General features: G+C 46.9%; 1 protein-coding gene across 2 annotated transcripts in view; it reads right to left on the reverse strand.

The window, feature by feature from the left end:
- Positions 1–18,323: 18,323 nt before the first annotated feature.
- Positions 18,324–27,670, reverse strand: part of TRIM44 (tripartite motif containing 44) — a 110,336-nt gene continuing 100,989 nt past the window's right edge. For both annotated transcript variants that reach the window (XM_036106705.2, XM_036106716.2), the window contains one exon: positions 18,324–22,881. In XM_036106705.2, coding sequence (XP_035962598.1) covers positions 22,854–22,881 — 28 coding nt within the window. In that variant the 3' untranslated portion in view covers positions 18,324–22,853. The remainder of the gene's footprint in view (positions 22,882–27,670) is intronic.

Below are 27,670 nucleotides of genomic sequence, written 5' to 3' on the forward strand. Positions count from 1 at the left end.
GTTCCCATAGCTTGTTAGTGGCCAAGCCAGGATGAGCGCCCATTCCCACGCTTGTTTCTGGCTCCTTAACACCCCCCGACGCCCCGCAGCCGCCTACTTGGGAGAGAGCCTGCTCCTTCCTTTCGCTTCTCTATTCTTCTCGGGAACCATGAGACCAGGGTGGAAAGCGCTACCTTTCTGGCAGGAGAATGAATTTTGCAAAGTGTAGATTGGAATTTAGGGGCCGGGGATGGGGGTGTTCTGTTTCAGCCTTTTTCGGAGTGGCAAGAAAACTAGGGTGGCAGGGAGCAGGGCTGAGTGCTCGGTGGGCCCCTGCTGACGACAGGTATTACTTGATCGAGGCTCCATTATGTGCCAGGCATGGTCGTCAGTGCTTCACACACATCATAACCCTCAAAGGAGGGTATGATTATGTTCATTTTCCTGGCTCCAAAACAGAAGCACAGAGAGGTTACATTACTTGTTAGGTAGAAATAGGATGCAAAAGCAAGACTGGGTACAAAGGCCAAGTTCCTTCTTTTATTCCAGTGGTTGCCCTTCAGGGGCCTGCAAGCTGATTTTGACCCACTTGGACCCCAAAAGTTTTGCGAAAAAATGAAATCAGTGGCCAACATTTTAAGTGTAATTTCACATAAAAACCCGGATTTCTGACTTCTGTTAAAAAGTGGAAGATTGGAAACCCTGGGCCCATATTCTCATGTGGCCACAATCAACTGAAGCTAAGTGACAGCTGACTCCTTTAAATGGGACATTTGCTCTCACTTGGCCACAGTCCTCACCACTCCCTATCGCCCCAACACTGAGGCTGCAAACCAGTGGCTATTCCTTACCTGCCTGAACTATGGTTCCCTTACACTCAGGCCACTCCACTTGTTTGTGTCGCCTGCTTGGCTCCAGAAGGCACATGGGTTTGTGTCTCCAAAGGGCCCACATCGCTCACTGATGGAACACGATGATCTACTGGGGTGAGAGAAGCAAATATTTGACCTTCTGTTCCTATGTCTGATCTCATTCATCCTTAATGTTTATCTTCATGTTTTATAGTACACTTAATATAGTAACACGATAGCCATGGCTGCATTTTATAAATGAGTTTTATGCACATCTCTTAGGGGGATTGCTCAGAACATTTTTCTAATGGGGCCCTGAGATAGCAATGTTTGAAGACCACTGCTCTTTATCACCCCCTGTATGGTAGCTGAGACGCTGTAAAAACCCCTTTGACTTTATAGGCTTTAGATTTTTTTTTTTTCCATCTGGAAAATGGAGGTATTGTTACTGTCTACCTTGAAGAGCTGTTTCAAAATTCTAACCACCCAGCAAACCGTAAAGTGCTGAGCAATAAATGCAGAGAGCCACCCAGAGAGAAGGAACCGCTCCTCTTATCTTCATGTCGACCTGGAAGGGGAACTGGAAGGTTCCCTGCAGGGGGTTGAGTCATAAAGCCTGGGCTGCTGGCTGACTCGCTCCAACCCTCCCCCCCCACCCCCACCCCCCCAGCACAGCAACAAGGATTGATTTCCAGGTTCATTAGTGCTGATGACGCGCTCCCGAGGAAGACAACCGCTCCACTCTCATTAAAGAGAGGCAGCTGCCCCATTTCTCTTCACCTTCCCCTCACCTCTGGCCTCCACCTGATAGCCCAGAAAGACTTTTTCTCATTTCCTTCAACCCCGGTGGCCTCCTTTGTCCTTGGGTTCACTCCTGTTGGGGAGAGTGTGGATTTAGAGGAGGACTCAGAAACATAGGTGGGGGTGTCCACAGAGTGTCTGCCCCAGTGTGGTCATGTCGAAGCTCCCTCCCGCCAGAAGGGAAGAGAAGAACTTGAGATGAGTCTCTTCATGGCCCCTTAAGGGCAGCTCCGCCTGAGATGGGACCTGGGCCTCCTGGCGGTGAGCTCTTTGGTGGACTTAAGGGGTTAGGCAGACCCTGAACATAGAGTGAATCTCTGGGACAGGACACTCCATGCACTCACTCCTTTCCTTCCAATACCCAGGAGGAGTGCAGAATTGTTCAAACCCCCAAGGTGCAGAGAGAGAATGTTAACCAGGACTACAACCTATTAAGCAGTGGAGTGTGGATGACCAAATGTCCTGCTTTGCCTGGCACCGAGAGGTTTCCTGGGATGTGAGACTTCGAGTGCTAAAACCAGGACAGTTCAGGGCAAGCAGAAAGGTTGGACATCCCAGATGGAGCCAGAATTCAAATCCTTACACTCTCTCTCCGAAGGCCACACGCTAACCCATACCTCCACAGCACCCTGAGTAGTACAGAGAGAGCCCCTGGGGGTGTGAGCAGTGTGACAGGCAGTGAACCCTTGGAGGAGACAGCAAAAGAGTCTCAAATATAGGGACAAGTTCTCTGTGTTATTTCTCTGTCTGGGAGTGTAGTAGGAGACAGCAGAGAGGGTAGCTCCCTACCCACCTTGTTTGCAAAGTGAGGTTCCAGGAGAGAGCGGGCCAGCACCTGTGAGATCCCATTTATGGAGCATCTTTGTATTTATAACTTTAGTCCAAACCCTTGTGAGGTAGGTTTTCCAGATGAGGAAACCAGAGCTTTGAGAAGCTCAGAAATGTGCTCAAAGCCCACCCCAGTCTCTTTGCTCTGGAAAAAAAAAAAAAAAAAAAGCCATAGGCTGGGAAGCTTATAAGCAGTAAAAATTCATTGCTAACAGATCTGGGGGCTGGAAGTCCATGATCAGGATGCCAGCATGGTTGGATGAGGGCCCTCTTCTGGGTCACAGACTTCTCACTGTGTCCTCATATGACAGAAGGGGCTAGGGAGAGACGTGGGGTCTCCTTTATGAGGGTATTAGTCCCATTCACGAGGGCTCCACCCTCACGGTCAAAGGAAAGAGATGACCCTCCACTGAAAGTGGCAGAGTTTGCATCTGACCTCAGGTCTGTTTGCCCCCAGTGGCTGTGCTTTTTAACCATTAGGCCAGACTCTCCCTCCGAGAGGACTTTCTTAAAACATTGAATCATTTCCTATGATTATAACTCAAAGCTGGCAGGGGAGGGAAGATGGTAGGTGAGAGTTTGTTCCATCTTTCTGTGCCCTTTGAGTATTCTCAACTTTCTACTATTGGGTGCTGGTGGTGAAGCAGGGAGAGTGAGCCAAACTTCAGTTTCTCGTATTTCCTTGTTCCTAACATCTGCTGAGGAGAGAAGGTCAAGGCTGTTTAGTGCAACAAGGTCTTGGAGGTGTCTGTGGAGTTCAGTTACCCTCCCCCACCCTGTACCTACTTTTCCAGCCTTATCTGAGCCTTTAGGGGTGTGTGTGTTGGGGGGAGTTTACCACAGACATGTGCACACCCTGGGTTTGATTTATCAGTGTTACAAGTTAGGTTTTGCCAAACTGCCTATGGGCAAGAGCCAAAATTGAAGTGTTATTTAAAATACATGAGAGAGGGGTGCCTGGGTGGCTCAGTCGGTTGAGCATCAGACTCTTGGTTTCAGCTTGGGTCGTGATCTCATGGGTCTTAGGACTGAGCTTTGAGCTCAGCAGGGGGTCCGCTTAAAGATTCTCTCCCTCCCTCTGCCCCTCCCCCCACTTGCACACTCTCTCTGTCTCAAATAAACAAATCTTAAAGAAAAGATAAAAAAGATGAGAGAGACTGATAATCATTTAAATAGCTTTGAAAAGTGTGAGACCACATCGACTGTAAAATACTACCTCCTTGGGAGATCCAGTCCAAAGAAAAGTTTTTTCCTAGGTCCTGTTAATACATGTACCTGCAATCTTCTCACACCTGAGTAGAAGTCATTCATTTCACAAATGAATTTGTGAAAATTCATATATCGAATGTCTTCTATGTGTCAGGCCCTGTGCTGGGTGCTGTGAGGATATAAAGATGAGACTGACTAGGATCTTTCCCTCACTGAATCCTCAGGTCATTAAAGGAGACAAAAGACACAAATTAATGTACTACTGGGTAGGAAGGAAGAAAGGGAGAGCACTGCAGGCAGGGGCAATGGCCTGAGCGAGGATCTAGAGGGTGGAAACTGGCACCCATGGGACAGGGGAAGAGCCTCTTGGGCTCACAGAGCACCGGCGAACAAAAAAACAGAGAGGGCAAGTACCTGAATGGTGGACCGCCCCCCCCCCCACACACACAACGTCAGCCCTCACTCCTGAAGATAGGGCGATGTATACATATGCCAGAAATAGGTCTCAGGAGAACCTGATGGTCGACAGCAAGAGTTAAATGTTGGTAAGTCAAAACCCAAAGAATGGCACAAACTTGGGGAATTGCTAAACCTTGGGCACAGACGAAGAGGTGATGCGTTCAGCTGGGGGAGAGCTTGGCATGCGCGGGAGGAGATGAGGTGCCCTTCACAGGCAGAACTGGAAGTCAGCCTAGAGGTGCGCTTTGGAAGGACGGAAAGAATTTCCTTGGCGGGAGAGGGCGGCCACTGGCATTCTGAGCCCGGGAGTTGTGTGAAGAAGGTGGGGAGCCGGGGAGGAGGGAAGGAGATGCAGCTGGGGTGTGTGAGTTCCCTGGTTTGACCTGTGCTGAGGATCTGCTCTAACTTCCTCCCCTCTGGACAAGTGACTGATCGGGGTGATGAAGGGTGCCCAGGTTTTGGGGGGCAGATGGAGCTGGGCTGGGTTGAACTCTAGCTCTCCTTAACTGATCTGAAGGCATCTCTCTGTACCTCCCTCGGCCTGGGTTTCCTCATTTGCAGAAAGGCCTTCCCCAGGCTTCCCTAGCAGGGCTGCTGTGAGGGTTAGAGCTTGATGCCGGAGCACTTTGTGGGCAAGTCATAGTGAGTCCCAAGCCGCCTCGCCTTTCCACTTTGCACCCCTACCTCTGCTTCCGGCTCAGAAGCTTGGCCCACAGCCACGTACCATTTGTGGAAAGAAAAGAGACAGCCCCTTGCGGCTTTCTCCTGTGCGTGGGGAAATCTCCAGAAGCCCCTGCAGGTCACGTGCTCATTCGGAAGCACTCGCTGACGGAGGGGGCGGGGCTTCCCTTAGGCCAATCAGGGCGGGCCCTGAGCCGGGAGGCGGGGCCGCTTCTGTTTCCCGGAGGGGCGGGGCCGGCTGCAAGTCTGGGGACAAGGCTAGCTGCCCCGGGGTGCATGACCCAAAGTGCCGGGTTCAGTGACAGTTTGCAGAGTGCACGTTCAGAGTAGGGTCTCAGGCGGCGGAGGAGCTCAAGGTCTCTTCCCTTGATGGTGTCTGGGTCACTAAACCTCAAAATGAAAGGGAGCGGAGAAAACGAAGCGAGACTCTGAGAGAACCCGCGCAGCTCAGAGTGGTTGGTATCAAAATCATAACGTTGTCTAAAAAGTTTTTTGAAATCCATAGTTCGTGACTTTGCTTCCTCCTCTCTTCTCCAGGGCGTAACAGCCTATCCCTTTTCCTTTAGTCCTCACAAGCACCCAGGCTCCTCGCGGGGACAGTTCTGAGTGCTTCCTGCTACCGTTTTGTGCCATCTGGAGGTGTCCTGTGGTTGGCGCCCTAGTGACTGTGAACATGGTGGGCCAGGCTACCTGGGGACAGACGTCAGGTGCAGCGCCGCGCGGCAGCTTGAGTGTATGCAGGCTAGGCTCCCTGTGCTTGTCCTCAACGGGTCCTAGGAGACAAGCACTAGCCCTTGGTAGTCACGGTCAACAAACAGTTTGCTCTTCTCTGTCAGGAAGAGGTGGCCGGTTGAAAAGGGGACGATTTGTGAATCCCGCAGGATTGGATTCTTGCCACTTCCTGCCGTCTCATCAAAGAGCAGAACACAACAGGGCCATGTGAAGGGAGGGAACGTGCAACTTAATGAAAAGCATGTGCTCCATAATGTAAGGAAATTACAGTATTATTACTTCCCAGCATAGCAACAAGATATAAATAGATGCTAATAAGTAAAATTAGGTTAATTGCTGAAAAAAGTACCATTCATTATAGAGTTGCATTATATAAATGTTTGCACATGTAAAAGTCCTTTAATATACATGGACTTTGATGCACTGGCATGAAAAATTGCCAGTTCTGTGACTACTAGCTGTGTGATCTCAGGCAACTCTCTTCCCCTTTCTAAGCTTCAATTTCATTGGCTATAAAATGAGGTTACTAATTTCTTTCTTCTAATAGAGGACCAGATGAGATAATGTGTGAAACGGCTTTGAAAACTGGAAAGCACAATCCTTTCCTTAGGTATTTCCTAATTACCGTAACTAATAATCATCACAACTAATCATCCACAATAAAAATGTATTTAAGGAAATCGTAAAAACTCATTGTTTGAAATACCAAACTTCAAAACCATCTTTACAACAGTGTCTACAAATTGGAGACATTTAATTTGCTTTTTTAGATACCTTTTGATCAACAACAACATTGGGCCTCACCGCATCTTCTTTAGGGACTGAACAGCAATTTGTGGATTGTTTCAGACTGAAATCTGGGTGGTCCAAGTTCCTGGATTAAGGTAGCTCCCTTTATGAATGTATTTTCTGGGTAAACACGAAAACCAGATTAAATCAGGCACTTCATCATGGATAAGGAAAAATCAATGTGGGATGAACTGTTTATAGTCTTCCTACAGAAATGGATGCGCTGTTTATACCTACGAGTTCTGCTCTCTCAAACCATGGCTGTTAGCTTCTCACTTCAAGTTCCTTCACCTAGCCGTCACTGCGGAGAGTCTGTTGTTGTGGGTTAAAAGCAACTAATGTCAGACCCCTGCTGGCCTAATCTGGCACTGCACGGGCAAACACAATCTCTGGTTCCTAATAATGGGGACCTTAGCTACAGGGGCAGGAGAGCAGAGATGCCAAGGATTCAGTGTTGCCTTAATTTATTTCTAGGTGTCACTATTCATCAAACGTGTGCCAAAATGGGAGCAAGAAGAAAGGTCGAACTTGACTTACAATGGAGAACAATGGCTCTTAGGGGCAACTGAGGATCATAATCTCCCTTCAGAGTTCAGAGCTTGAATCTGTCCCACCAGCTCACCCTTCATTGCTAACAGCATGTAGAATGTTGCATTGTTCTTCATGATGCTTTCAAACTCATTGTGGGTTGAATGTTCTAACCTCCAGTGGGGCAGAAGCTTTCTCCCCAGCTTTTTTATTCTGCCTCTCAAAAGCAAGGAGGAAGGACTCTGAAGGCTCAAGGTCAAAATGGAGTGCTCAACCATATATGTGATGGAACCACCATAATGGGAGGTGGAATCTGCAGGTATAAGGAATGTCTAGAATTACAATGCTTTTCCTTTTTGTGGTCTGAACAGGCTTTCTCTTATTCTTTCATGAAACCGAAATAAAATGGGGCCTGCCTCTGCAAGGAAAATGGAGTCCAGGGTAAAGGAAGCACAGAGCAGCCCAGGGAGGGACAGAAGAAAACCCAAACAAAACAAGAATCTCAGATGAAGCAAGCGCAGCTTTTGTTTTGAGGAAGAGGATCCTGATTTGTGTTCCTGGCAGGTAGAAATCAGAGCAAGAATGAAGAACCCATTTTGGAGGAGCAGAGGTTGGAGAGTGGCCAAGAGGCTGAGGTGCCAGATTAACTCCCAAACTGGTGGTTTGGGCTGCAGTGAATGGATAAACCACAGGGTGGGGGTGGGGAGCCACGAGGGATGGGGAGAGTCCTTCCATTTTCTCTGCTTTAACATGGTTGAGCAGATGAACTCTTCTTCCTTCTTCCTCTCATGGTAGAAAGCTCCAAGGACGGTTTCCAATGGTCAAGAGTCAGGGCCTTGACTCATCTGGTCCACCCTTGTGGCCCCATGATTTGAAGGTCACAGGGTTACACTGGACATAAGGGTATCTTTCAGCCAAGCCCTTCAATCCCTTCCTCTTCAGGGCTTGTGCCTCTTGTTTGGCTTAAGTGATGCAAATCCACTCTTCCCAGTAAAACAAAATCATCATCTCATTAGCATCCCGAGAATGTTCTGTGATTGCAGGAAGGAAAGCTGTGATTGCCAATCTAAACACAGAGGACTTGATGATTTTCAAAAGCACTGTTGGCTGCATTGAGCAGGCAGTGAGAAACCCACCCTCAATTTTCTGTGGAGTGTTCCGTTACACGGATGGACTCTAAGATACTTAGCTACTACCCTGTTGATGGATACTTAGGTCATTACCACATTTTCGCCATTAGAAACAATGCTACATGAACATTCTTATGCAAAAAGCTTTATAGATGTGTCGTATTTCTTTGCTAGAGAGATTTCTAGAAATGGGATTGGATACCACCAAATTTCCTTCCAAAAATCTTTTTTATACTTCATCAATCAATTTGTTATAATAATGCTAATATTAATCATAACTATTTTATTTCTTGAGGGCTCACTACGTGCCAGGCAGTGTATTAAGCGCTTTTTGTGCATTATCTTATTTGATTATCTCATCAACTCAGTATGGCAGGTTCTATTATTATCATCCCCATTTTAGAGATGGGGAAATGGAGACACAGGGCATGTAAGTTACTCATTTAAAGTGACTTAGGGGCACCTGAGTAGTGCATCAGTTAAGCGTCTGACTCTTGGTTTCGGCTCAGGTTGTGATCTCAGGGTCCTGGGATGGAGCCCCACATTGGGCTCTGTGCTCAGTGTGGAGTCTGCTTGGGATTCTCTCTCTCCCTCTGCCCCTCCTGCTTGTGCTTTCTCTCTCTTTCTCTAAAATAAATAAATAAATCTTTTAAAAAATTAAATAAGGTGACTTAATACATGCGAGGCCCAGGCTTTCTGATTCATTATTCCACTCAAAAAAGAACCCACCTCCATTTCAGGAAGAGAAAGCTTGAGCAAAAGGCATAGTGAACTTGTCCATGAAAAGAAGCCAATGGGAGGCTTATTGGTGGAAGTGTCGCCATCTTGAGTCTTCATTGACAAATCCTTGACTTTGGTGTTGATACAAGACCTTAAGCTCAAGGTTACAGGAGGATTTCACTCCAGCTGTGCCTACAAAACCTCTTTTTCAGATGCATAATTTAATCAGTTTTGTAGTTGCTCCATTTAACCTCTCCCAAACAGCTGCTTGACGTGGTTTTCCCCTCCATTAAATTAGCTGGCTATCTCGGTGTTCTGTTGTGTCAAGCTGAGAGTACATGAAATGGGATGGTGGGTAAATGCAGTTCAAGGCCATAGGTGGTGTGCATTCCTAGAAACAGAATCCCTCTCTAAGTATGAAACGTCACAAGGAGAACCGGGGACCACTCAGGTGATGGCTTCTTCCGGGCACGCTTGTGTCCATGAGCTCCTCTGGGTGATGCACCTTCGTCCCTGGGAGGGAAAGGGTCAGAGTGGGCTTAAGGAAAGAGGTGAGAAGGAGGAGGCGGAGGGAAGACAGCTGTCCCGGCAAGTGGGGATATTTATTCCTTACCATTGCTAAATGCTCTTGTTACATTCCAGTGGATCTACTAATCTCCTAAGAAAATACCACCTGTGTCTCCTCTTGCCTCGGAAGGACATGGACTCCGTCCAAGAAGGCCCGCAACCGCATGGAGGGGGTCACGCACACTTTGTATGTAAAGAACAGGGTCACGACTAAATCACCAGCCTGATGACACACACACACACGCACACGCACACTACACATGATGCACGACCATTCTGGCTGGGGAGGGGGGGTTGTGTAAAAACCTCACTAAAGTTGTAGTGCAGTGGACAACTGCATTTCTATGAACTCCTTTCAGGGAGACAATTGCATGGAGTTGGAAGAAATACTTTGCAAGCCATTTGGAAGTGGGTGGGGGTGGGAAGCTTGTGGGTGCTGGAATGAGAACAGGTGGTCGCTCAGTGGCCTTTTCTAAAAAGGGGGTCAGGGCTTTTGCTTCTAAGTGTGGTAGGCAGGTGGGGGCCGTGGCCTCCAGTGGGTATGTATATAAATACCCACATTTCCCTCTGGTATTATACACGCTGCCTCTCGCGGGCACGTCCCAGTGCCCTGATGCTAAGTGCCAGAGAAGGCATCTGAAAATGGTCCATGGTCAACTCTGTTAGAGGCCGGGCACAAGCTCCCAATTTTTAGCAACCTTACACCTCAGAAAAAGGATGTGACCATTCAGCTGGAGTGAAGAGGCTGCCAACGCACAAGGCTTCCCGAGCACCTTCACCCTGGGCCCGGTGCACTGTGGGGCCAGACGTCTTCGGGAGGCAGGCCAGTGCCGCCTCCACTCGCCACAACCGTCCCCCCAGGATGCGGGGATGGGGGGCAGGGGTGGAGGAAGAGAGCCAGAGAGAGAACCACAGCTTGTCAGGGCTGCACCCCACATTCCAGATGGTGCCGCTCGCACCAGAACGACTCACTTGTGGTAAACGCTCATGTCTGTGCAAGCCCTGAGACGAGAAACCCCAGCCTGTGGAAAGCGTGCTTCCTTTCAGTATCAAAGAAGGAAGCTCAGGGTGACTCCCAGAATGTTCTAATGTGGGCTCTTGGGTCGAGAGCCAGACTTTCTCTTCTGGGAGATAGTGGCCAAATCTGGATACGAACTCAGGTCCCCCAGCAGCCATATGACCTTAGGTGAGTCATTTATTCTCTTTCAACCTCAGTTTGTTCACCAGTAAAATGAGGTCTTTGGGATGCCTCTCTAAATCTGTTTTCTATCATTGTTACAGGGATCACCAGAAAACCATACCCTGACCCCTTCTTGACGTTCCCTGATGCTCATGAGCATATGAAAAAGTCTGAGAAGTCCCACAGGGAAGAAACCAGTTCAACTTTGTGTGGCCTCCGGGTCCACTTCCCAAGTCGCTCGACTACACTGCATTGTCTCATGGCTCATGCGCGTTTGTGGTCTCCGTCTGCTCGGGCCACAATAACCAAACACCTAAACTGGATGGTTTATCAACAAAGATCGATCCCTCACAGTTCTGGAGGCTGAAGTCTGAGATCACAGTCAGGTTCTGGTGAGGGATCTCTGGGTGGCAGCCTGCTGATTTCACACTGTGTCCTCGCGTGGAGGAAGGGACAAGGGAGCCAGCTCCCTGGGGTCCCTTTTCTAAGGGCACTGATCCCATTCATTAGGGCTCCACCTTTATGACCTAATTATTCCACAAATACCTCCTCCTAATACCGTCACCCTGGGGGTGAGAATTGCAACATATGAATTTTGGGGGTACACGAAAGTTCCCCAAAGCATTTGGGGGAATCGCTGATCTCCATCAAGTCTACGTATGAGTCCAGTTCTCCTGGCATAGCCCCAGTGTGTGCACATACGTGAACCCACACGTTTCACCCATGGACACACACATACACATCACACATACGCGTGTGCACGCACACACACATACACAGTCATGGAGAGGAAGAAGGAAGAAGAGTTGGGGATTCTTCGAGGAAGGCTGTTTCCATTTCTACCGTCACTTCTCACTTTGCTAACATCTTACAGTGTTAGAGCTGGCCGAGGTGGAGAGATCCTCCAATCTAGCAGACTCTACCCCTCATTTTAGGAGCATTTAGACAGGGAAGCTGACTTGCCAAATGCTGCACAGGTTGTTAATGGCACGGTGGGGAGAGCAGCTAGGTTTCCCAGCCCTCGTCCCCCTTCTCCCGGGAAGAGCAGGTGCCTTTGGGTGGCCCCATGTGCTTTGGACACTCATGCGGCCGTCAGTGTAGCTAAGGGCGGCTCCCGGTTTTCTGCGTCAAGATGTAATCTCTGGAATGACTCTGGAAATGAATGCTATCGAATGTGAGTCACGATGTTTTCAAACATCTATTTTGCAGCAGGCCATTTTGTCAGCATCGGTAATACGGCGGCGAACAAACAATACAACCTTCAGAAAGTTATAGTCAGTAACCATATGGACAAATAAATGTACGTAACTGATATGAAAGTGTAATTGGCTGGGTGTGGTAGCGAGGGCTGTGAAGTAGCTGAGCAGAGAAGCTAGTCTGGGGCAAGCTAAGGGCGGGCTCCGTCTGCCAGGACGACTCCATTCCGATGCGTGATGGCCATCACAATAAATAGCAATCACAAGCCACTACTTACCAAGTTCAGGTGCTGTGCTGAACCCTGTGGATCTAGCTGCTCCTTTAACCCCTCGGAGTTAGTTCAAGGCAGAGCTAGTACCAGAACCAAGTTTGTCTGCTTCTAAAACCCAGTATCAAGAGCAAGCTCATTTCATTTTCCAAAGTCCACACATTGCTTTTTCCTGGAGATTCCACACTGGGGTTAAGTGGCTTGTAATGTTAACAATTTCTCCCTAACAATTAACAATCCCCCCAGATTTTACCTTTTACTTCATTCCATCACTGGTAGGTCTACCCTCCAGAGACCCTTCCCTTCCCCAATAACACACACAAAATCAATTATGTCCTATTATCTGATACCAGTCGTGTTTAAACCTCACAAGGGAGAAAAATATGTTTTTATGAGTGGAGACTTTGTTTTCCCATTCTATTCTCTCCCAGGGGCGGGGGGAGTGGGTGAATCTCAATACTTTTTCTGACTTTAGACATAGTTGTGAGTTTGGAGCCGAGTTGGCAGAGGGGATGGATAAACACCACACCTTATTTGTTTTCTGTGGAAGGCTCTCAGCTGTTTTTCTGCCCAAATTGAATTGTCTTACCCTTGAAGAATGACCCAAGCAGAGAAATTTCCCAAACATCCGAAATCTGAGAATTTGTGTCTGGAATCCACGAGGCTCATGGTTTCCAGATGGAGGGATCGGAAGGAGAGGAGGTGGAGGTGGAGAGGGAGGAGGGTGGGAGGATAAAAGGCAGGGGGAAGCCTGAACTCTGGATCACTTCTGACGGCCTTGTGAGCCAGGCCAGGGCTCTTATTTGCTCTGCCAAGTTTGCCATTTGACAATGTGCCAGGCCCTAAGGAATGCAGCAGTATGCATGTCCTCGTGAGACTGTTCCGGTGATTATTAGGAAGTAAGTCATCATGAAATTGTCTTTTCTGAGGGCAGCGACTAACCTCATAGCACAATATAAAAGCAAGCTTATGGCTTGGCTATCAAGAGGAGCATAAACACTCCAGATGGATTTTCTCACCAGCGCAGAAATGGTGAAAGACAGATACTTCTAGAAATTTTGGCTTCTAAACCATATGCAACAGTGGACCCCAGGTGACCTAATTCTTCCTCTGCATGTCTTGTCCTTATGCCAGAGGTGGGGAAGGGAGCTTAACAGGAAACCTAGTTTTGAGTAAAGTAACAGGCAAGTGTAGTCTGGTCATAAGTGTGAGAGGTATGATCTCAGAAGGAATGCCCTTGTTTGATCAGACAGGCCAGTATTTTCCACGGAAAAGAGATCAGAACCTACCTGTTAGCAAATGGGAAATTGGTTTAAGTGCTGAGAAAATGCCCATTTTTATTCTTAACTAGTGGTTTCTTTATCATCACCTCCACCTACAACCACTCCACTGATGTCCCCACCACCACCGCCACCACCACCAAGCCAAAGAGCAATCTTGCTCCTCTGTCCTGGTTCTTTCCCTTTGGAATAGGCTGAGTTTGATACCAGGATATAGCCATCCATTTGGGCCCAAAAGGTCCCAGAAGGACAAATATGTGGGAAGAAATGAAATAGAGAAAAATTATTTCCTAATTAGACCTACAATCTCTAGATGTCTTAATAAAAATGGTGAGCAGCAAACAGCCACCTTCAAGCCGGAGAACCACACTTGGACTCGATGTTTTCCAAGAGCCAAGCGAAGTGTTCAAGCTCTCCTTAACCTGGTCTCCCGGTCTGGGACGTGTAAATGTTTAACTACCCTTTGGCTTGCGGGAGAAAACAAGCAGAGCTGAACAGATTCTGAAATGGCGTAACTTCCACAGACCCCTCATTTCACCCTAAGGTATGAAGGGACACTGCCTGCCTCCTCAATCTGAGCGGTGCCCAGAATTTATGAACTTCTTCAGAGTGGCTTGCGGGAGAAAACAAGCAGAGCTGAACAGATTCTGAAATGGCGTAACTTCCACAGACCCCTCATTTCACCCTGAGGTATGAAGGGACACTGCCTGCCTCCTCAATCTGAGCGGTGCCCAGAATTTATGAACTTCTTCAGAGTATGACATGAATCTGGGGTCCAAGCCAGGCATTATAACATTGGGAAAAGGTGGACAATTTTCCTCTCTGCTGCTCATCCTATGCTGATTGTACTATTCAGAAGTGAAATACAATTTAATCCCTTCTGTGCTAAGGGTGTTACAAAATGTTGGGTGCAATGTAGTCATAAATACTTAAGTAAAAGGGAGAGAAAGACAGAAAGAGGAAGGAAGGAAGGAAGAAAGGAAGGAAGGGAGGGAAGTGGGAGGGAGGGAGGGAAGGAGGGGAGGAAGGAAGGAAGGAGGGAAGGAAGGAGGGAGGGGGAGGGAAGGAGGGAAGGAAGGAATGAAGGAGGGAAGGGAGGAGGGAAGGGAGGGAGGGAGGGAAGGAGGGAAGGAAGGAAGGAGAGAAGGGAGGAGGGAGGGGGAGGGAAGGAGGGAAGGAAGGAATGAAGGAGGGAAGGGAGGAGGGAGTGGGAGGGAGGGAGGGAGGGAAGGAGGGAAGGAAGGAATGAAGGAGGGAAGGGAGGAGGGAAGGGAGGGAGGGAGGGAAGGAGGGAAGGAAGGAAGGAGTGAAGGAGGGAAGGAAGGAAGGAAGGAGGGAGGGAGGGAAGGAAGGAAGGAAGGAGGGAGGGAGGGAAGGAAGGAAGGACAGAGGGAAGGAAGGAAGGAAAAAATGTAGCAAATGACAAAACTGATCACTGCCACCAAAAGAAGATGGATATGCATGGAAAAATCCTTGCCCGTATACCAAATGGAATGCAGCTAACTTAGATCATTTCTATATATAATCAATGTGGAATGTGCTTTTACAATTATGTGGTGTTGACAGCAGTGCATCGTGGGAAAGAGGATGGTTCCAGTCGCATGCTTCTGGATTTCTTTATCTTAGGGTCATCAGAGCAGGGCCAGGTTGCCACAAAGTGCTCAGTGATCCATGGGAAATGAATCATGTCTTCATTCCAGGGCTTAATATATGCATTACATCACTATTAGAAGCAAGGGACTCTGTGGTTGATGGCTCCAGCATGGATTAAGGTCAAAAGTGGACCCGGAGACCAAATTCCCTAGAGAGGGCTCGCCACACAACTCCGCGTGTCCTTTGCTTCTGAGTTTTCTTCTCCTAGCAACAACTGCTAAACACCAGCTTCCAAGGCTGGTATTATGTCTACACAAGGTGTATTCTTCCTGCAGCAAAGAATTGGAGAAATACAAGGGAGAATCTGTTATTACAGGTTAAATTGGGTTACACCCAACTTGTGGTGAGGGTCCAGTTTCTTTTTATTATACTCCCAATTTTGTCGTAATGACTATTGCTTGAAATAAATGGGCAATTGATAGGGCCTTAAAGATAACAGGGATGCTTAAGTGATTTTTATAGTAGCAGTATTTGTTGTAACAGAATCTGACCTGTATTCTGGTTATTAGTTTTATTCATCACATTGGAAGCTTGGCACTTCCATTGTTCATGACATTATATGCAAAGCACTGTAGCATGAAAGTCACTTATAAAGCTACGAAAAAACCTCCCTAAATACAAGAGGCTCAAGGAACAGTAAAACCTCAGGTAGGGGGATGTTTTGTTTTATTTTGTTTAGCTACATGCTCTGGATGGTCAGAGGTTGATTGCTTTTCACCCCTAAAAGGTATTTGTTTTGTGTTGTTTTCTACCATTTGTGATAGAAACACTTCTAAAAGGTTAATATGCACATTCTTGCCTTCTTCTGAGCATCATTTCTTTAGGCGTGATGCTCAGGGTTGTCATTTGGAATATGGTTACGCTGTCCTGTAATACAACAGTCCCCTGTAGGGGTTGAGCTGGGTGTGGAGCTGTTTTGGGCACTATACACTCCCCTAAAGACAGTGCTTTTTAAGCTCTTTGGTATACATGACATTTTTTTGTCCCCGCTATTGCTCTTTTTCCTTCTTGACCTGAATTTCCTTTAGAAGTCTGTTCCTCACCCTTGCGTTTCATCTGCTGTAGGCTTGGAAACCATCTAACATGTAGAATTATGTGTGATGTAGGAATGGTTCCTGAGTAGTGGCTCGATGGGGAGATGTATGGACTGTCTCTCACGTATGTGCTTCATGGTATTTATTTCAACTGGGAAGAGCCTGGTATGCTCACTCTTGAGTGGGTCTAGCAGAGGTGCTAGATTTTTCCAGTTCCGACTCAATTACTCATTGTCAAAGCACTTGTTTGGTTTCCTGTTATGGACATAAGGCGAGGTGAAGCTCACAGGCGGCTGAGCCACAGGTGAATGAGCTGCTCCTGAGTCCCTGAGCTGGTGTGAGGTTTGTGAGGCACATGGTCCGCTGTGGGCCATAGCCATGATGGCTCACTCAGTAAGCGGACTACACCGTACACAAGCTCCTTCTGCAGTCCCTTTCCAAGAATATGAAGCTGGCCCCACGTCAGCCTGGGGGAGACGTCTTCAAGATGTTTCATTAAATCAGACTCAATGTCAGAGTTGGCTGACTTTCAGGATTTTAAGACTATGGCAGAAGAGGCCCTGACTTTGCCTCTCCTGGTGATTTCATTATTTATGGCCTTGAAATAAAGGAGACACAGAGAATCCAATAGTTCCCTTCCTCCAGAAGTGCAGTTTCAGGTCCGAAGAGGATTTCCCTGCCATCCTTAGCCCCCTTCCCTCACTGTACACTGTACTTTGCAGATGGTACAAAGCAAGGCCTAACACGAAGGGCGAAGTCCTCTGCCCCAAAGCCACGCTGTGAGTTTATTCACCAATCCAAGGTGGACCCCATGCCGCTCGGAAGGAGAGATTGAGAGCAGGGGTTGCAAGGCCTGTGAAAAGCCAGATTTAAATCCTGGCTTCCCATTTATTAGGATGTGACTTTGGGCAGAGTATTTAACTCTCTAAATCTGATTCCTGTGCAATAAAATAGGAGATGGTAATACCAGTGCTCTGAGAATTCAGTAAGATAATGAAAAGCAACTAGGCCAGCGCCTGGCCCAGAGAAAGAGCTCCCTGAATGGTAGCTAGAGTTATTAACGAAAGGATTTAACCCTGGAGATTGCAGTATTTAACAAGTACAGACACATACCCAGGGTGGCCAGTTACGGACTTAGAGCAGTCGTTTTGTTGTTTGTTTTTTTCTGTGACATTTTCTCCTCTGACTGTGCTGGGTGTTGGTACCTCTGATGCCTCGTTAAGTCCAGGAGAGACTCCAGACAAGCTGCAATTTCACCCTTTTAGGAGTGTAAAGGAAATGGGGCCACCTGTAAGTTGGACCAGGTGAAGATCAATGAAACAAAATAGAGAGTTGTAGCTCTCAGAGGGGAAGACAATAAAATGAGAGAGGCCTGGGGCAACGGGATGTGGTGTTGAGATACTGGCACCAGGCAGTAGGGAAGAAAACCTCCACACACATTGTGGTTTGTTAAAACGCTGAGACTCCCCAGTGCCCCAGGGCTTGGCAATCCCACCCCACCAGGCAGAAGTGGCCTCGGCCACTGGGGAGGGAGGAGGGAGGGCCTAATGATCGCTCCAGGAGACAGAAAGTCTGCTGTCCCGGCTCTATCCGTGTGGCTCGCTGGCTGACCTTCAGCGATGGACTCAGCTCATCTTGGACAATTTCTCTGAAGTTCACACAGTCCCCCCGGCTAACTAACGAGGTCTGATGGAGACGGATTTGTTCAAAGCAAATTTAGAGCAGGGTTCCTGAACCATAGCTCCTCCAGACACACCTGCTGGGTGGGGGCAGGGGAGGGGCAGGGCGGGCTTTTAAGCAGTGAATTTCAAGGCCTTCAGGCAGGACTTGGCGCCTTCTGGCTCACACAGCATCATCGACCATGTTGGGTGTTTGCATTTTGCCTCTGTGTATAGGACTGTTGGTTTCAGTGCAGCCTCTGGTCCTCGTATGACAAACTGGACCAGAACTACTTCATTGACAGCTTGATTCTACCTCTGTATCAATTATAACAAATGGGTAGCTCTAACTAACGTTCCACCAAGATGATTTTGCTGGCCTACCTGTAATTTGCTCTACAAAGAGTTTTTATTTCTAGAAAATATGATAAAAATTAAAATCAGGTTAACCCAAATGGTAAAGCTTTAATGTTATTTGAAAACATCATTCAGGATCAAGTATTCTTCAGGTTATAATCTAACTTTGCTCAGAAACTTTAACCTAGGCACAGACTGTTTTACTTTGAGGCGAAAACATATCTCTAAATAACGATGACATTACATGTGCTCGCGTGCCCCTTCCCAGAGATCTAAGTCGCTCCGGAGAAGTCAGGAGTAAATGAGCATCCTGTATTAATAACCAAACACCATCATCTCCAGCTTTACCACAGTTAAGAGTGGAGATCATCATGAATATTTACACCTAGCAGGGTCCTTTGTGCACAACTCTCAGAGACAAATGGTATTTCCAGTAATAGTTTATTGATTTCCAAATGCACAGGGGCACTGAGTCCAAACATCCTGGGATAGCGGTAAATCTCTCTTACAAAATAATTTACAGTATGAAAATGATATACTGAAACATTAACTCAAATGTGTAATTCCCTTGAAACATCGCGTGTCCCCTTGTTTAATGTGGAGGGTGAAAGGGGAAGGTGACTAAGGAGGGAATGTGACTGTGCACGGGAAAACAGGCAGAGGACAAAGGGCTCGTCGGTTGCCCCCCCAACCCCATGCAGTGTGGCCTGTCACTGTACAAAGACTGGTCAGGTTAATATAACAGACTCCTGTTAATATAAATCTACTGTCCCCTCAAGGTCATATCAAGCCCAGAGCTCTGTGGCAACTTTTGCACCAGTATACCCACAAGTGTCTTAATTCGTTTTCCTTTTCCTGCTCTGGCACTTGCTCTGCTGTTTCTGGTGTGCTCTCAGTTTCGAATGCTACTCTTCTACCAGGCAGATCCCCTGGGCCTCTGGGTCTTGGAATGGGCTGGGGTGGGGGCTTTAGAACGCCGCTGGGTAGAGGCAATGGTAATGAGATCTCAACTCTCCCCTATGGGCCTTCTTTCTCTCCTAAGGCCGGGCCAACTTCATCCAAAATGAGATTTGTGTTTTAAATAGAAACTTCCAGATGTGCTAGGCACACAGTAAACATGCAACCGATTTTCTTATTACAAAGCATGTACTGAGCGGCCATTATGTTGAGTATGGAATTTCAGGTATTAGAAAGGGAATATTTTCTAGGTGGGGGAGAGGGCTTCCTATGCCCTGCCACAACCACAAGTCATAAACTCAGCAGCTGTGCCCTCAGGCCTGACCGGCGTGGACAGATCCCCGGGTCACCCAAACCGTTAGACATCTTGGAGCAGCCTGGGAAGTCCCCTCAGGGGCGCCATGTTGGCTCAGTGCTTTAGGAGCTGACAACCGTCGCCAAGGAGCTGTTCTTCTTGTAAGCACCTTGTAAGCAAGCACCGAAGCTCCGACTATCTGGTGACGCCTGTGATCAGGGCTGGCAGAAACCTCTGCAGGGATATGCGAGGTCATGAGGGGCTGTTCTGAATTCCCCTAGTTCTTAAATTGCGTGTGCGCGCATATGTTTACGTGTGTGTATATACAGATGCCCGCATATCGTGTGTGTGTGCGTGCATATACACACCAGTGTCAGCAGGAAAGTCTAGATTCACTGGACTCTGAGTTAACACAGCCTCACAGAGCACAGCACTGGCTGGGCTCAAATATGAAGATTTCCTTTTCTGCAGGATTGCAGCACCAGACATTTTCAGATAAACTTAGAGCAGAACACCCTCCACTTTTACTATTTCTTAGAACTTCTATACTCTTGAAGGCCTAGAGACACTTTATTTATGGGGGATGGCACCAAAAAGGAAAGGTCCCCCCAACTCCTGGGGGCAGGCTCAAGTTAGCAATGTGCACTTCACAGACCTGCTAAGGTGGAAGAGTGAGGCCACCTTGATGCCATTTCTGAGCCCAAACGGTAGCCATGAAATGTAACTTTGAAAAAGAATCCATAAAGTGGGATAGTCAGACTGCAGTGGGGGAACTGGAAGCCTTTTCCTCCCTCTGTACTGTAGATGTACCACGGACCACCACAAAGTTAGGAAGAGCTCCAGTATTTCCTAGCTGTGTAACTCAAGGCAAGGGGCTCTATTACTCCACATCCGTTCTATCATCTGACAAATGGGGGCCAAGTACAGGGCCTGGCTCACAGCTGGTCCTCAATACAGGTCATTTCCCCTCCTGGGCTGTCAGAGCTGAGACTCCTAGGAGAACCTCTTGGAATTGCCCTGGATTTCAGGACATCAAATCAAAGGACCAACCCACTCTCAGCCTCCAGAGAACCCAAATCTGGAAGGCAGCCAGGGACTGCTGTGAGGCCCCAATTCATTCTGGAGACATTCATTACCTGCTGCCCTTGATGACATCTCCCTGGGGGTTTCTGCAAACCCAGAGCCTGCAGCCAGTCGGCACACACTGCTGAGCACTCTAACTTACTCACCTGGCAGGAGCTTAAGGCCGAGCCGCATCCTCCAGCTCTGGGGGAAGCTGGTGCCACTGCAGGAAGCACCCTAGTTCTTACACTGAGAAAGGCTGTTGGCAGGGACTCCGGAGCCTGGGCAGAAGCTGCTGCTCTGTGTTTAATGCTCCCCTGGTTAAAGTTTTATCAGGTGCTGAAGACAGCAGGAGCCCATAAAGCAAATCTGAAATCTTAAGTAAAAGCAAAAGGGCTTTCCTTGAGGATTACAGAGATATGATAATATAATGATAATATATTGAGACAAGCTGGCATGTATTTTTATATTTCTGTTCATATCCGCTGCATAAATGCTTGGGTTTCCCAAATACTGATTTTAACTAATAACATACAATCAGGTAGGGAGGAGCCAATGGTCTATCCATTGTGAAGATAAGGCTGCTATTTAGAGATGAAACAATAATTATTGGGGAAAGACAAACACAAGCATCCAGACCCTAAAATCGAAGTTCTTCATCTTCTGGCTTTTAAACTCTTATAAGAGTGGCCACTTGTCCTTCTTTATGGGTAGTTCTGTGGGATACGGCTGGGGGTTGTAATTAGTGGTATGCCAAATTCTCCAGTCTTTGCAGGAGGACAGGTAAAGCACCGAAATTGTCTTAGCCATTTTTTGGCCACCAGTTTGAGAGAAAAATACTTTTTTTTTTTTTTTAACAGCCCAAAGTACTCTCAGTCCCAACATCCTAACATATTTAGTGAGCTAGGATAATCTTAACCCAGAAGCATATACGCCTGGTAGCTTCCTGGCCTCAAAGAAATAATTTTATAGCATGCACAGGATTGAACAATGACATAAATAGGATTCTTACAGTAAGTACTGTTTCTGCCTCAAAACCATCCTGCACACACACACACCAGCTGGCCCTAATGCTCTGTGCCAGGTACACAGGTCACGGGCAGGCAGGCTGGAAGAGGGACTTCTCCCAGTGCAGGCGCCTTCAGTTTTGCTTCAGAGGCGACTAGAGGTCTAGGCCCCAAGTCAGCTGCTTGGATACAGTTCTAATTGTACTTCTCGGAAGTGAACACCAAAATACCACTAAAGGCAGAGGAGAGGGACCACGTACCCCACTTGCAAATAAGCATTCCCTCTGAAGTGTCCCACTCTATCTTAACTGTGTGTATGAACACTCTATTTCATAATGTAGCTGTTTTATCAAAAAAGAAGGTCATCCCCCGACTCCAAACCATTTCAGTAAAACTGATGTTTCAGAAAATGCAGGCTTTTTAACTTGCAGGTTGGTATTCCCTGGCAATCACCTTACTTGGGAGGAGAAAACTTGGTTGTAAGGAAATGTGACTTGGCAAGGGGGAAAGGCTGGAAGTCCAACCGTGGGATGTCTCTGCTCAGGGTACTTGAGAGGGAAGAACCTGGGTGTGGGGGCGGGGCTGAAGGCCTGTGGCGGGGTGCCATGGAAAGAGGGGTTCCAGCTGGAGGGAAAGGAGGGTGTACCTGCCGGGAGACGGGGCTTGATTCAGCACACCAGAGTGACGAGAACTCTCTCTACACTGCCTTTAAGCCAAATGAGGCCAAGGGGGCTGGAGCAGGAGTGACAAAAACCTACACTGAAAATCCCCACTTGGTAATACACATCCCGGCCTTCATGTTGCGACAAGACCCAGAAAACCGGCAGAAAGCACCCAAATAATTCAGGTTCCATCAGATCCTTTAGTGACTATTTTGGAAACTCAGGCAATTTGAGTTCAGAAATACTGATTTCAACTTTTAATCAGATCTCTTTGGTCCTTTTTTTTTTTTTTTAAAGTCATTTCCTTTCTACCTCTTCAATCATTTTTTTCATTTCCACAGCACTGAATTATGGATTTGAAGTGCTGGATAACCTCATGTACTAAAAATATCCCTGTATTTCGAACTTTTAACTCTTTCTCCAACCCCGTCTTCACGCCACCCATCTTACTTCGTGGAGCCACATTTTCACAAATGTATAATTGGACTTTTAGAGACTATCTACAAAGCCCTACTGTGCCCCCCACTATTTCATGCTGCAATATAAATAAAGTGGGGTTTTATTAGCAGGTAGGGAAAAAATTCTGACTGCCCTTCAGGATTATTCCAGATCCTTCCAGATAAAGCAATGCTATCTGGGTATACAATATCATGGGGGCTGGCTTTCCTGAGTAAGTTCAAAGCAGCCATTGAGGGACTACCTGAAGGACGCTTCTTAATTAACTGCTCCTGGTTGATCATAGGGGCACTTTTTCTTGAGCTACCACGACAAGAGAATGAAAAGCACAGTCAGTAACAATAAAATTGGTCATCCCTTGGAGAGATATGTGCCTGCTGTGGATCTGGGGATGTGTCCGGTAGAAGTACGTTTGTTGCTGGGCAGCTTTCACAGAACTCAGAAGCCGCTACATACACGCCGTCACATACACACAGGGGGAAGGGGTGAGTTTCCACGGGGGATGGCAAGCCTTCATGTGTCCTCTTCTTCACTGGCACCGCTGCAGAGGAAAGGAGAACCGGGTGAGTTAAGACATCAAAGAAGGGAGCAGCCTAGTCTACTGGCTGAAGACACGGGCTCTGTTCTCAGACCTACCCGGATCCCGGGCCTAACACTACCTCTGTTGGGCCGTTGGCCATGGGCAAGTTAATTAGCTTCTCTAAGTTCTGGTTTCTTTATTTGACTCCAGGGATAATTTTGATAATAAGATATACTTCCTTGGGTCACTGGAGAATTAAATCAGAGGATACATGTAAAATGTACAATGCCTGGTACATGGTAAGTGAATATCTCTGTAAAGGCACAGGTGAGGGTCATAATATTTTTTAAGCTTACTTGACAAAATAAAGAGCTGGTAAAAATCAGGAGTTTGACTTCCGCTTAGCCTGAAACCCTCTATTGTTAGGAGAGAAAAACGGGAGAAGCTACCGCTTGGCACTCCCAACAGAGCTTCTCACTTGAAATCAAGCCAAGGTTTCAATTCCTGCCCAGGACAGCCACAGGATTCAAATGTCACCTCTTTAGAGAAGGTATTCTATCTAAGTAGGATTCCCTCGTTATTCTCCATTTTATTTCATTAATTGTCCTTATTACATTCTATACATTGTCTGCTATTTACTCTCCCCTCTACCTCCAACTAGAGTGTAAAAAAGTAGCAACACTGTTTATCAGCACCAGCACTAGGATTAGTAGAGAAGTGTTAGTGTTACTAGTAGAGAAGTGTTCAATAAATTGTTGTTTTCAAAAAGGGAGTGAGAAATCAAAGCAAGAGGAAGGGAGGGAAGGAGGGAGCTGAAAGGAATAGTCAGTCATGATTGCCCTGGCCAGGGCGTCCAAAACGTCAGTGATATTTCAGTGGCCAAAACGTGCGCTATGAGTCCCAGGGGCATGGCCAGGCCCACGGGTGCCGAAGGTTAGAGCCTCCCTGGCTTGGTCCTGCTGATCCAGGGATTGGGGTGGGGAAAAGGCAGGGCCAGACAGGGAAAGGGGCAGAAGCGAGCACACTGAGAAGGACGAAAGCAGCGAACTTGCCCGTTTCTCCTCCTCCACTTCCAGAGGCCACTATCCTTAGAAGAGTAAGAGCCAACCTGATCAAGTGCCTACTGTGTGCTGGGGACACTGAGCTGCGCGCTCCGCTTTCCACTGTTCCTCACCACAATCCCAGGACGCAGGGACTGGTGTTGTTATCCCCACTTTGCAGATGGAGAAAGTAAAGCTGAGACAGAAAATCCTCAGTCACCAGTAACGTCTGTGTCCTTAAAACTCAAGGATGAGTTCTGGCTGGAGAAAGTCTGAAGTAATCAAGTGGGGGTGTCTGGAAGGGAGGAAAACTCTCCTTCCTCTGGTAAAGACAGGAGCTGGAGAAGAGGGAAGGCCTGGGGTGCATCGGCTCCCAGCTATGACGGAGACATTTTTTATCTCACAAGGGATCATCTGTGTCTATATAAAATCTGCTTTTTTGCATCCATTTGGGATAGACTTTAAGGGAAAATATCCTAGGCAATAGACTTGTAGTACTTCTGCTACAGGCGAAAACATTTCAAGACACGGAGCCTGAAATGAATGGAAGTGTGCTCTAGCAGCCAAAAGAACCAACTCAGCAACCTTCATGATCCAAAGCTCTGCCCTACTTCCATTCCCTCTTCCTGCCTGGTGTCCGATCACAGGATGAAGGGTGCATGCTGGGAAGGGCTGGACAGTGGACTGTCATTAAAAAAGCAGTGTTTGGTGGCATCTGTCCCAAAGGGAACAAAGGATCTTTTATGAAAGTGTCTCACCAGAATCAAGGCACAGTTGGAATTGGCGCCATATTCTCCCCTTTGGTATTATATCCAAAGCAAGCTCTATTGTTCTCTTGTCAATTTTCCTCCAAATACAGGAGGTCCAGCATGATGACTGCACCCTTTCCTTAAGCTGCGGTTCACTTTTCAGCATTCTTGAGATGCATAGTTTAAAGGGTTCATGAACCTACTTAAATTGTACACAAAATTTTGTCTGTGTGTTCCTTTGTTTGAGAAAGGCCATAATTTTCATCATATTCACAAAAAGGTCAACAACCCTTCCCCCCCAAACTGAGTATAATAAAATTGAGAATAAATTAAGTGTTTTTCTAGTTGCCAGGTTCTCTAAGACTTGTACAGTTGGCTTGGGGAAAAGATCAGAAGTCCTGACTGATAAAATCTTTTCTCATGACCCTCAAAGAGATCTGTTCTTGAGTCTGATAAAGTTCATCTCATGGTTTAAAAGCATGAGATCTTGGGATTCTGGCGAATCACTGATTCTTTCATTTGCTAAACATTTATTGACTGTCTACTATGATGCTAGGCACAACAATGAATGATGGACACAGTAGTTGCCCTCACAGACTTTACAGCCTAGTAGGGGAGGGGGGAGGGGGAAGGGGAGAGAGAAGGGGGAGGGGGAAAGGGGAGGGAAGGAGAGAGGGAGGGAAAAAGAGAAATGGTGGGGGAGAGAATTATAATTATTTTCCCACAACTGGCATCTTCAAATACAGCATATTCATTTTCATAATTAACTAGCAAACTGCTTTTCACAATAATGAAGAAGAAAAAGGATCTTAAGTGAATGGATAACAGAACTTTGCTCACCCTGTGTGTGGTCTCTCCTGGAGGGTTACACAATATAATTAGTATGAGACAGCATCTCCCGAATGCTTCTTCACTTTGTATATAAGCTGGTCTGTGTTCATAACATTTTATCTTAAATAGTCTATAAAAGTCTTTACTTTCTCCAAGGGAAGTAACACAGCCTTCTACCTCGGCCGCTTACCATCCTCCTCTGACCCATCTACCAGCCACATTTAGATTTATAATCGGATCAGTACTCAGAGGTTACTGAAATTCTTTCTACTGTGTTGTCATTGAGGTCACTGTTGCTGTTCTGAGAATGAACTAATTGTGTTAGAAAGACAGCCCAACGTTCTGCATGGAGCACTGGGTGTTATGCACAAACAATGAATCAGGGAACACTATATCTAAAACTAATGATGTAATGTATGGGGATTAACATAACAATAAAAAAATTAAAAAAAAAAAAAAAGAAAGCCCATTCATGTCAACTATACTGGAATTAAAATTAAAAACTTCATTAAAAACAAAGAGAAAGAATGAAGGACAGCCCACTCTGTAGGAGGTATTTACCGACGAGAGCGGCAGTATTATATAATGGCTCTGAGGTCACCAAGACTGAACGAGGTTCAAATCTCTGCTCTGGCACTAATGAGCTGTAGAACCTTGGGTGAGTTACCCAACCTCTCTGAGTCTCAGTTTCCTCATGGTAATTCTATCTATCTTATAGGTTTATTGTGAAAGTTCTATTTACTTCATGCAGTATAAATGATTAACAATGGGGACTCTCTTCTTCAACCCACCTTCCTTCTTATCCTCAATCAGCAGCTCCTCCTCCTGACTTCTCTTCACTGTTCCTGGTCCTAGCATCTGAAACACTACCCTCTAGAGCAAATGTGTTCCTATCCCCAGATGCCCTTAGCTTTCTGGAGAGCAATAGTGCTCTTCTTTGCTTGCTTGGGGAGTGTTGTGTTTTGTTTTTTTAATGACAACTCCAGACAAAATGAAACACCGGTACTGAAGAGAAAGAAAGGCTGAGTTCAATGGCTTTGACCCTTCCACCTGACAGGTCTCTGCCAAACCCTGGTGAGGACAAATATTGAGCGAAGCCTAGTTAACTGGCCTCCGTCATAGGCAGATGGAGGGTGAGTGTGCTGTCGTATCTAAAAGCAGTGGTTTTAAGGCTGGGACACATTTATCTTTGTGGTACGTAATGACTTTCCAGGGGGTATTTGGGCATGTGTAATCTTAAGGAAATACACGTTCAGACCCTTAAACTTCCATATACACTCCTTCTTACAGCTGACCTTTCCAAGAACATGCCTGGGATCTATACGTTCTCTCAGCAGCCACTCCCATTCCCAGTACAATCACCGTACTGCACTTCAGAAAAGAAATGCATACCTCTCCCCCGCCTGAATCTTACCAGGGGACAATTTGAAAAGGCCTTCCTTCTAAGAGGAGTCCTATGAGAGCAGAGCAAGAAATATTTATTTTGCCCAGTCAATAAACTCTTGGCACGGTTGCATGCTCCCGTCTGTCCACAGACCTTAAGAATTCACATTCAGAAGTCAGATGGTGGTCATGAGGTATGTACTAATAAGTTTATTTGAGTTGAAAAAATGAAATCAGACTTGGGTCTGACAGAAAGCAAGACTGATTTGGCTGGATGGTTTGACCATAAAAACCTTTGCCAATTAGATTATATAGTGAATCTTGCCTGTACATTTAATAAGTAGTGCCAAAGCTTTGCCAAAAACTTATGTAAAGCTCAGACCATGTAATATGTCAGATATCACACCCTTTTCAACTATCTCCACTTGATTTGTCATTTCAGGAGTTAACTTTAAAATAGGCAAGGAGGCACGCAGTTTTTTCTAAATTTCAGGGGGTGTAAGAACACAAAGTTTAGCTGAGGAACTGAGGGCTCCCAAATCCTGACTGGGAGAGTGGTGTGCCATTTACCACTTCCCTGGCCGGGGGCTGGGGTCGGGGCACACTGTCGGGGGGGGGCGCGGGATGGGACTAGGGAGCCCCAGCCAGCAGCCAGCCGACACAGAGTGACACGTGTGGCCCACAGCTGCCACGCTGTCAGAGGAGGAATCCTGCGAAACTGAGAAGCTGTGAGAGGTATGCCACGGCCCGTCTCAGCCAGCCCCCAAACACCTGCTGACAAAGCGGCTGCGATGGAGGCGTGTTTCC

The sequence above is a fragment of the Halichoerus grypus genome, chromosome 11 (genome assembly GCF_964656455.1).
Source record: "Halichoerus grypus chromosome 11, mHalGry1.hap1.1, whole genome shotgun sequence".
NCBI classification, from domain to species: Eukaryota; Metazoa; Chordata; class Mammalia; order Carnivora; family Phocidae; genus Halichoerus; species Halichoerus grypus.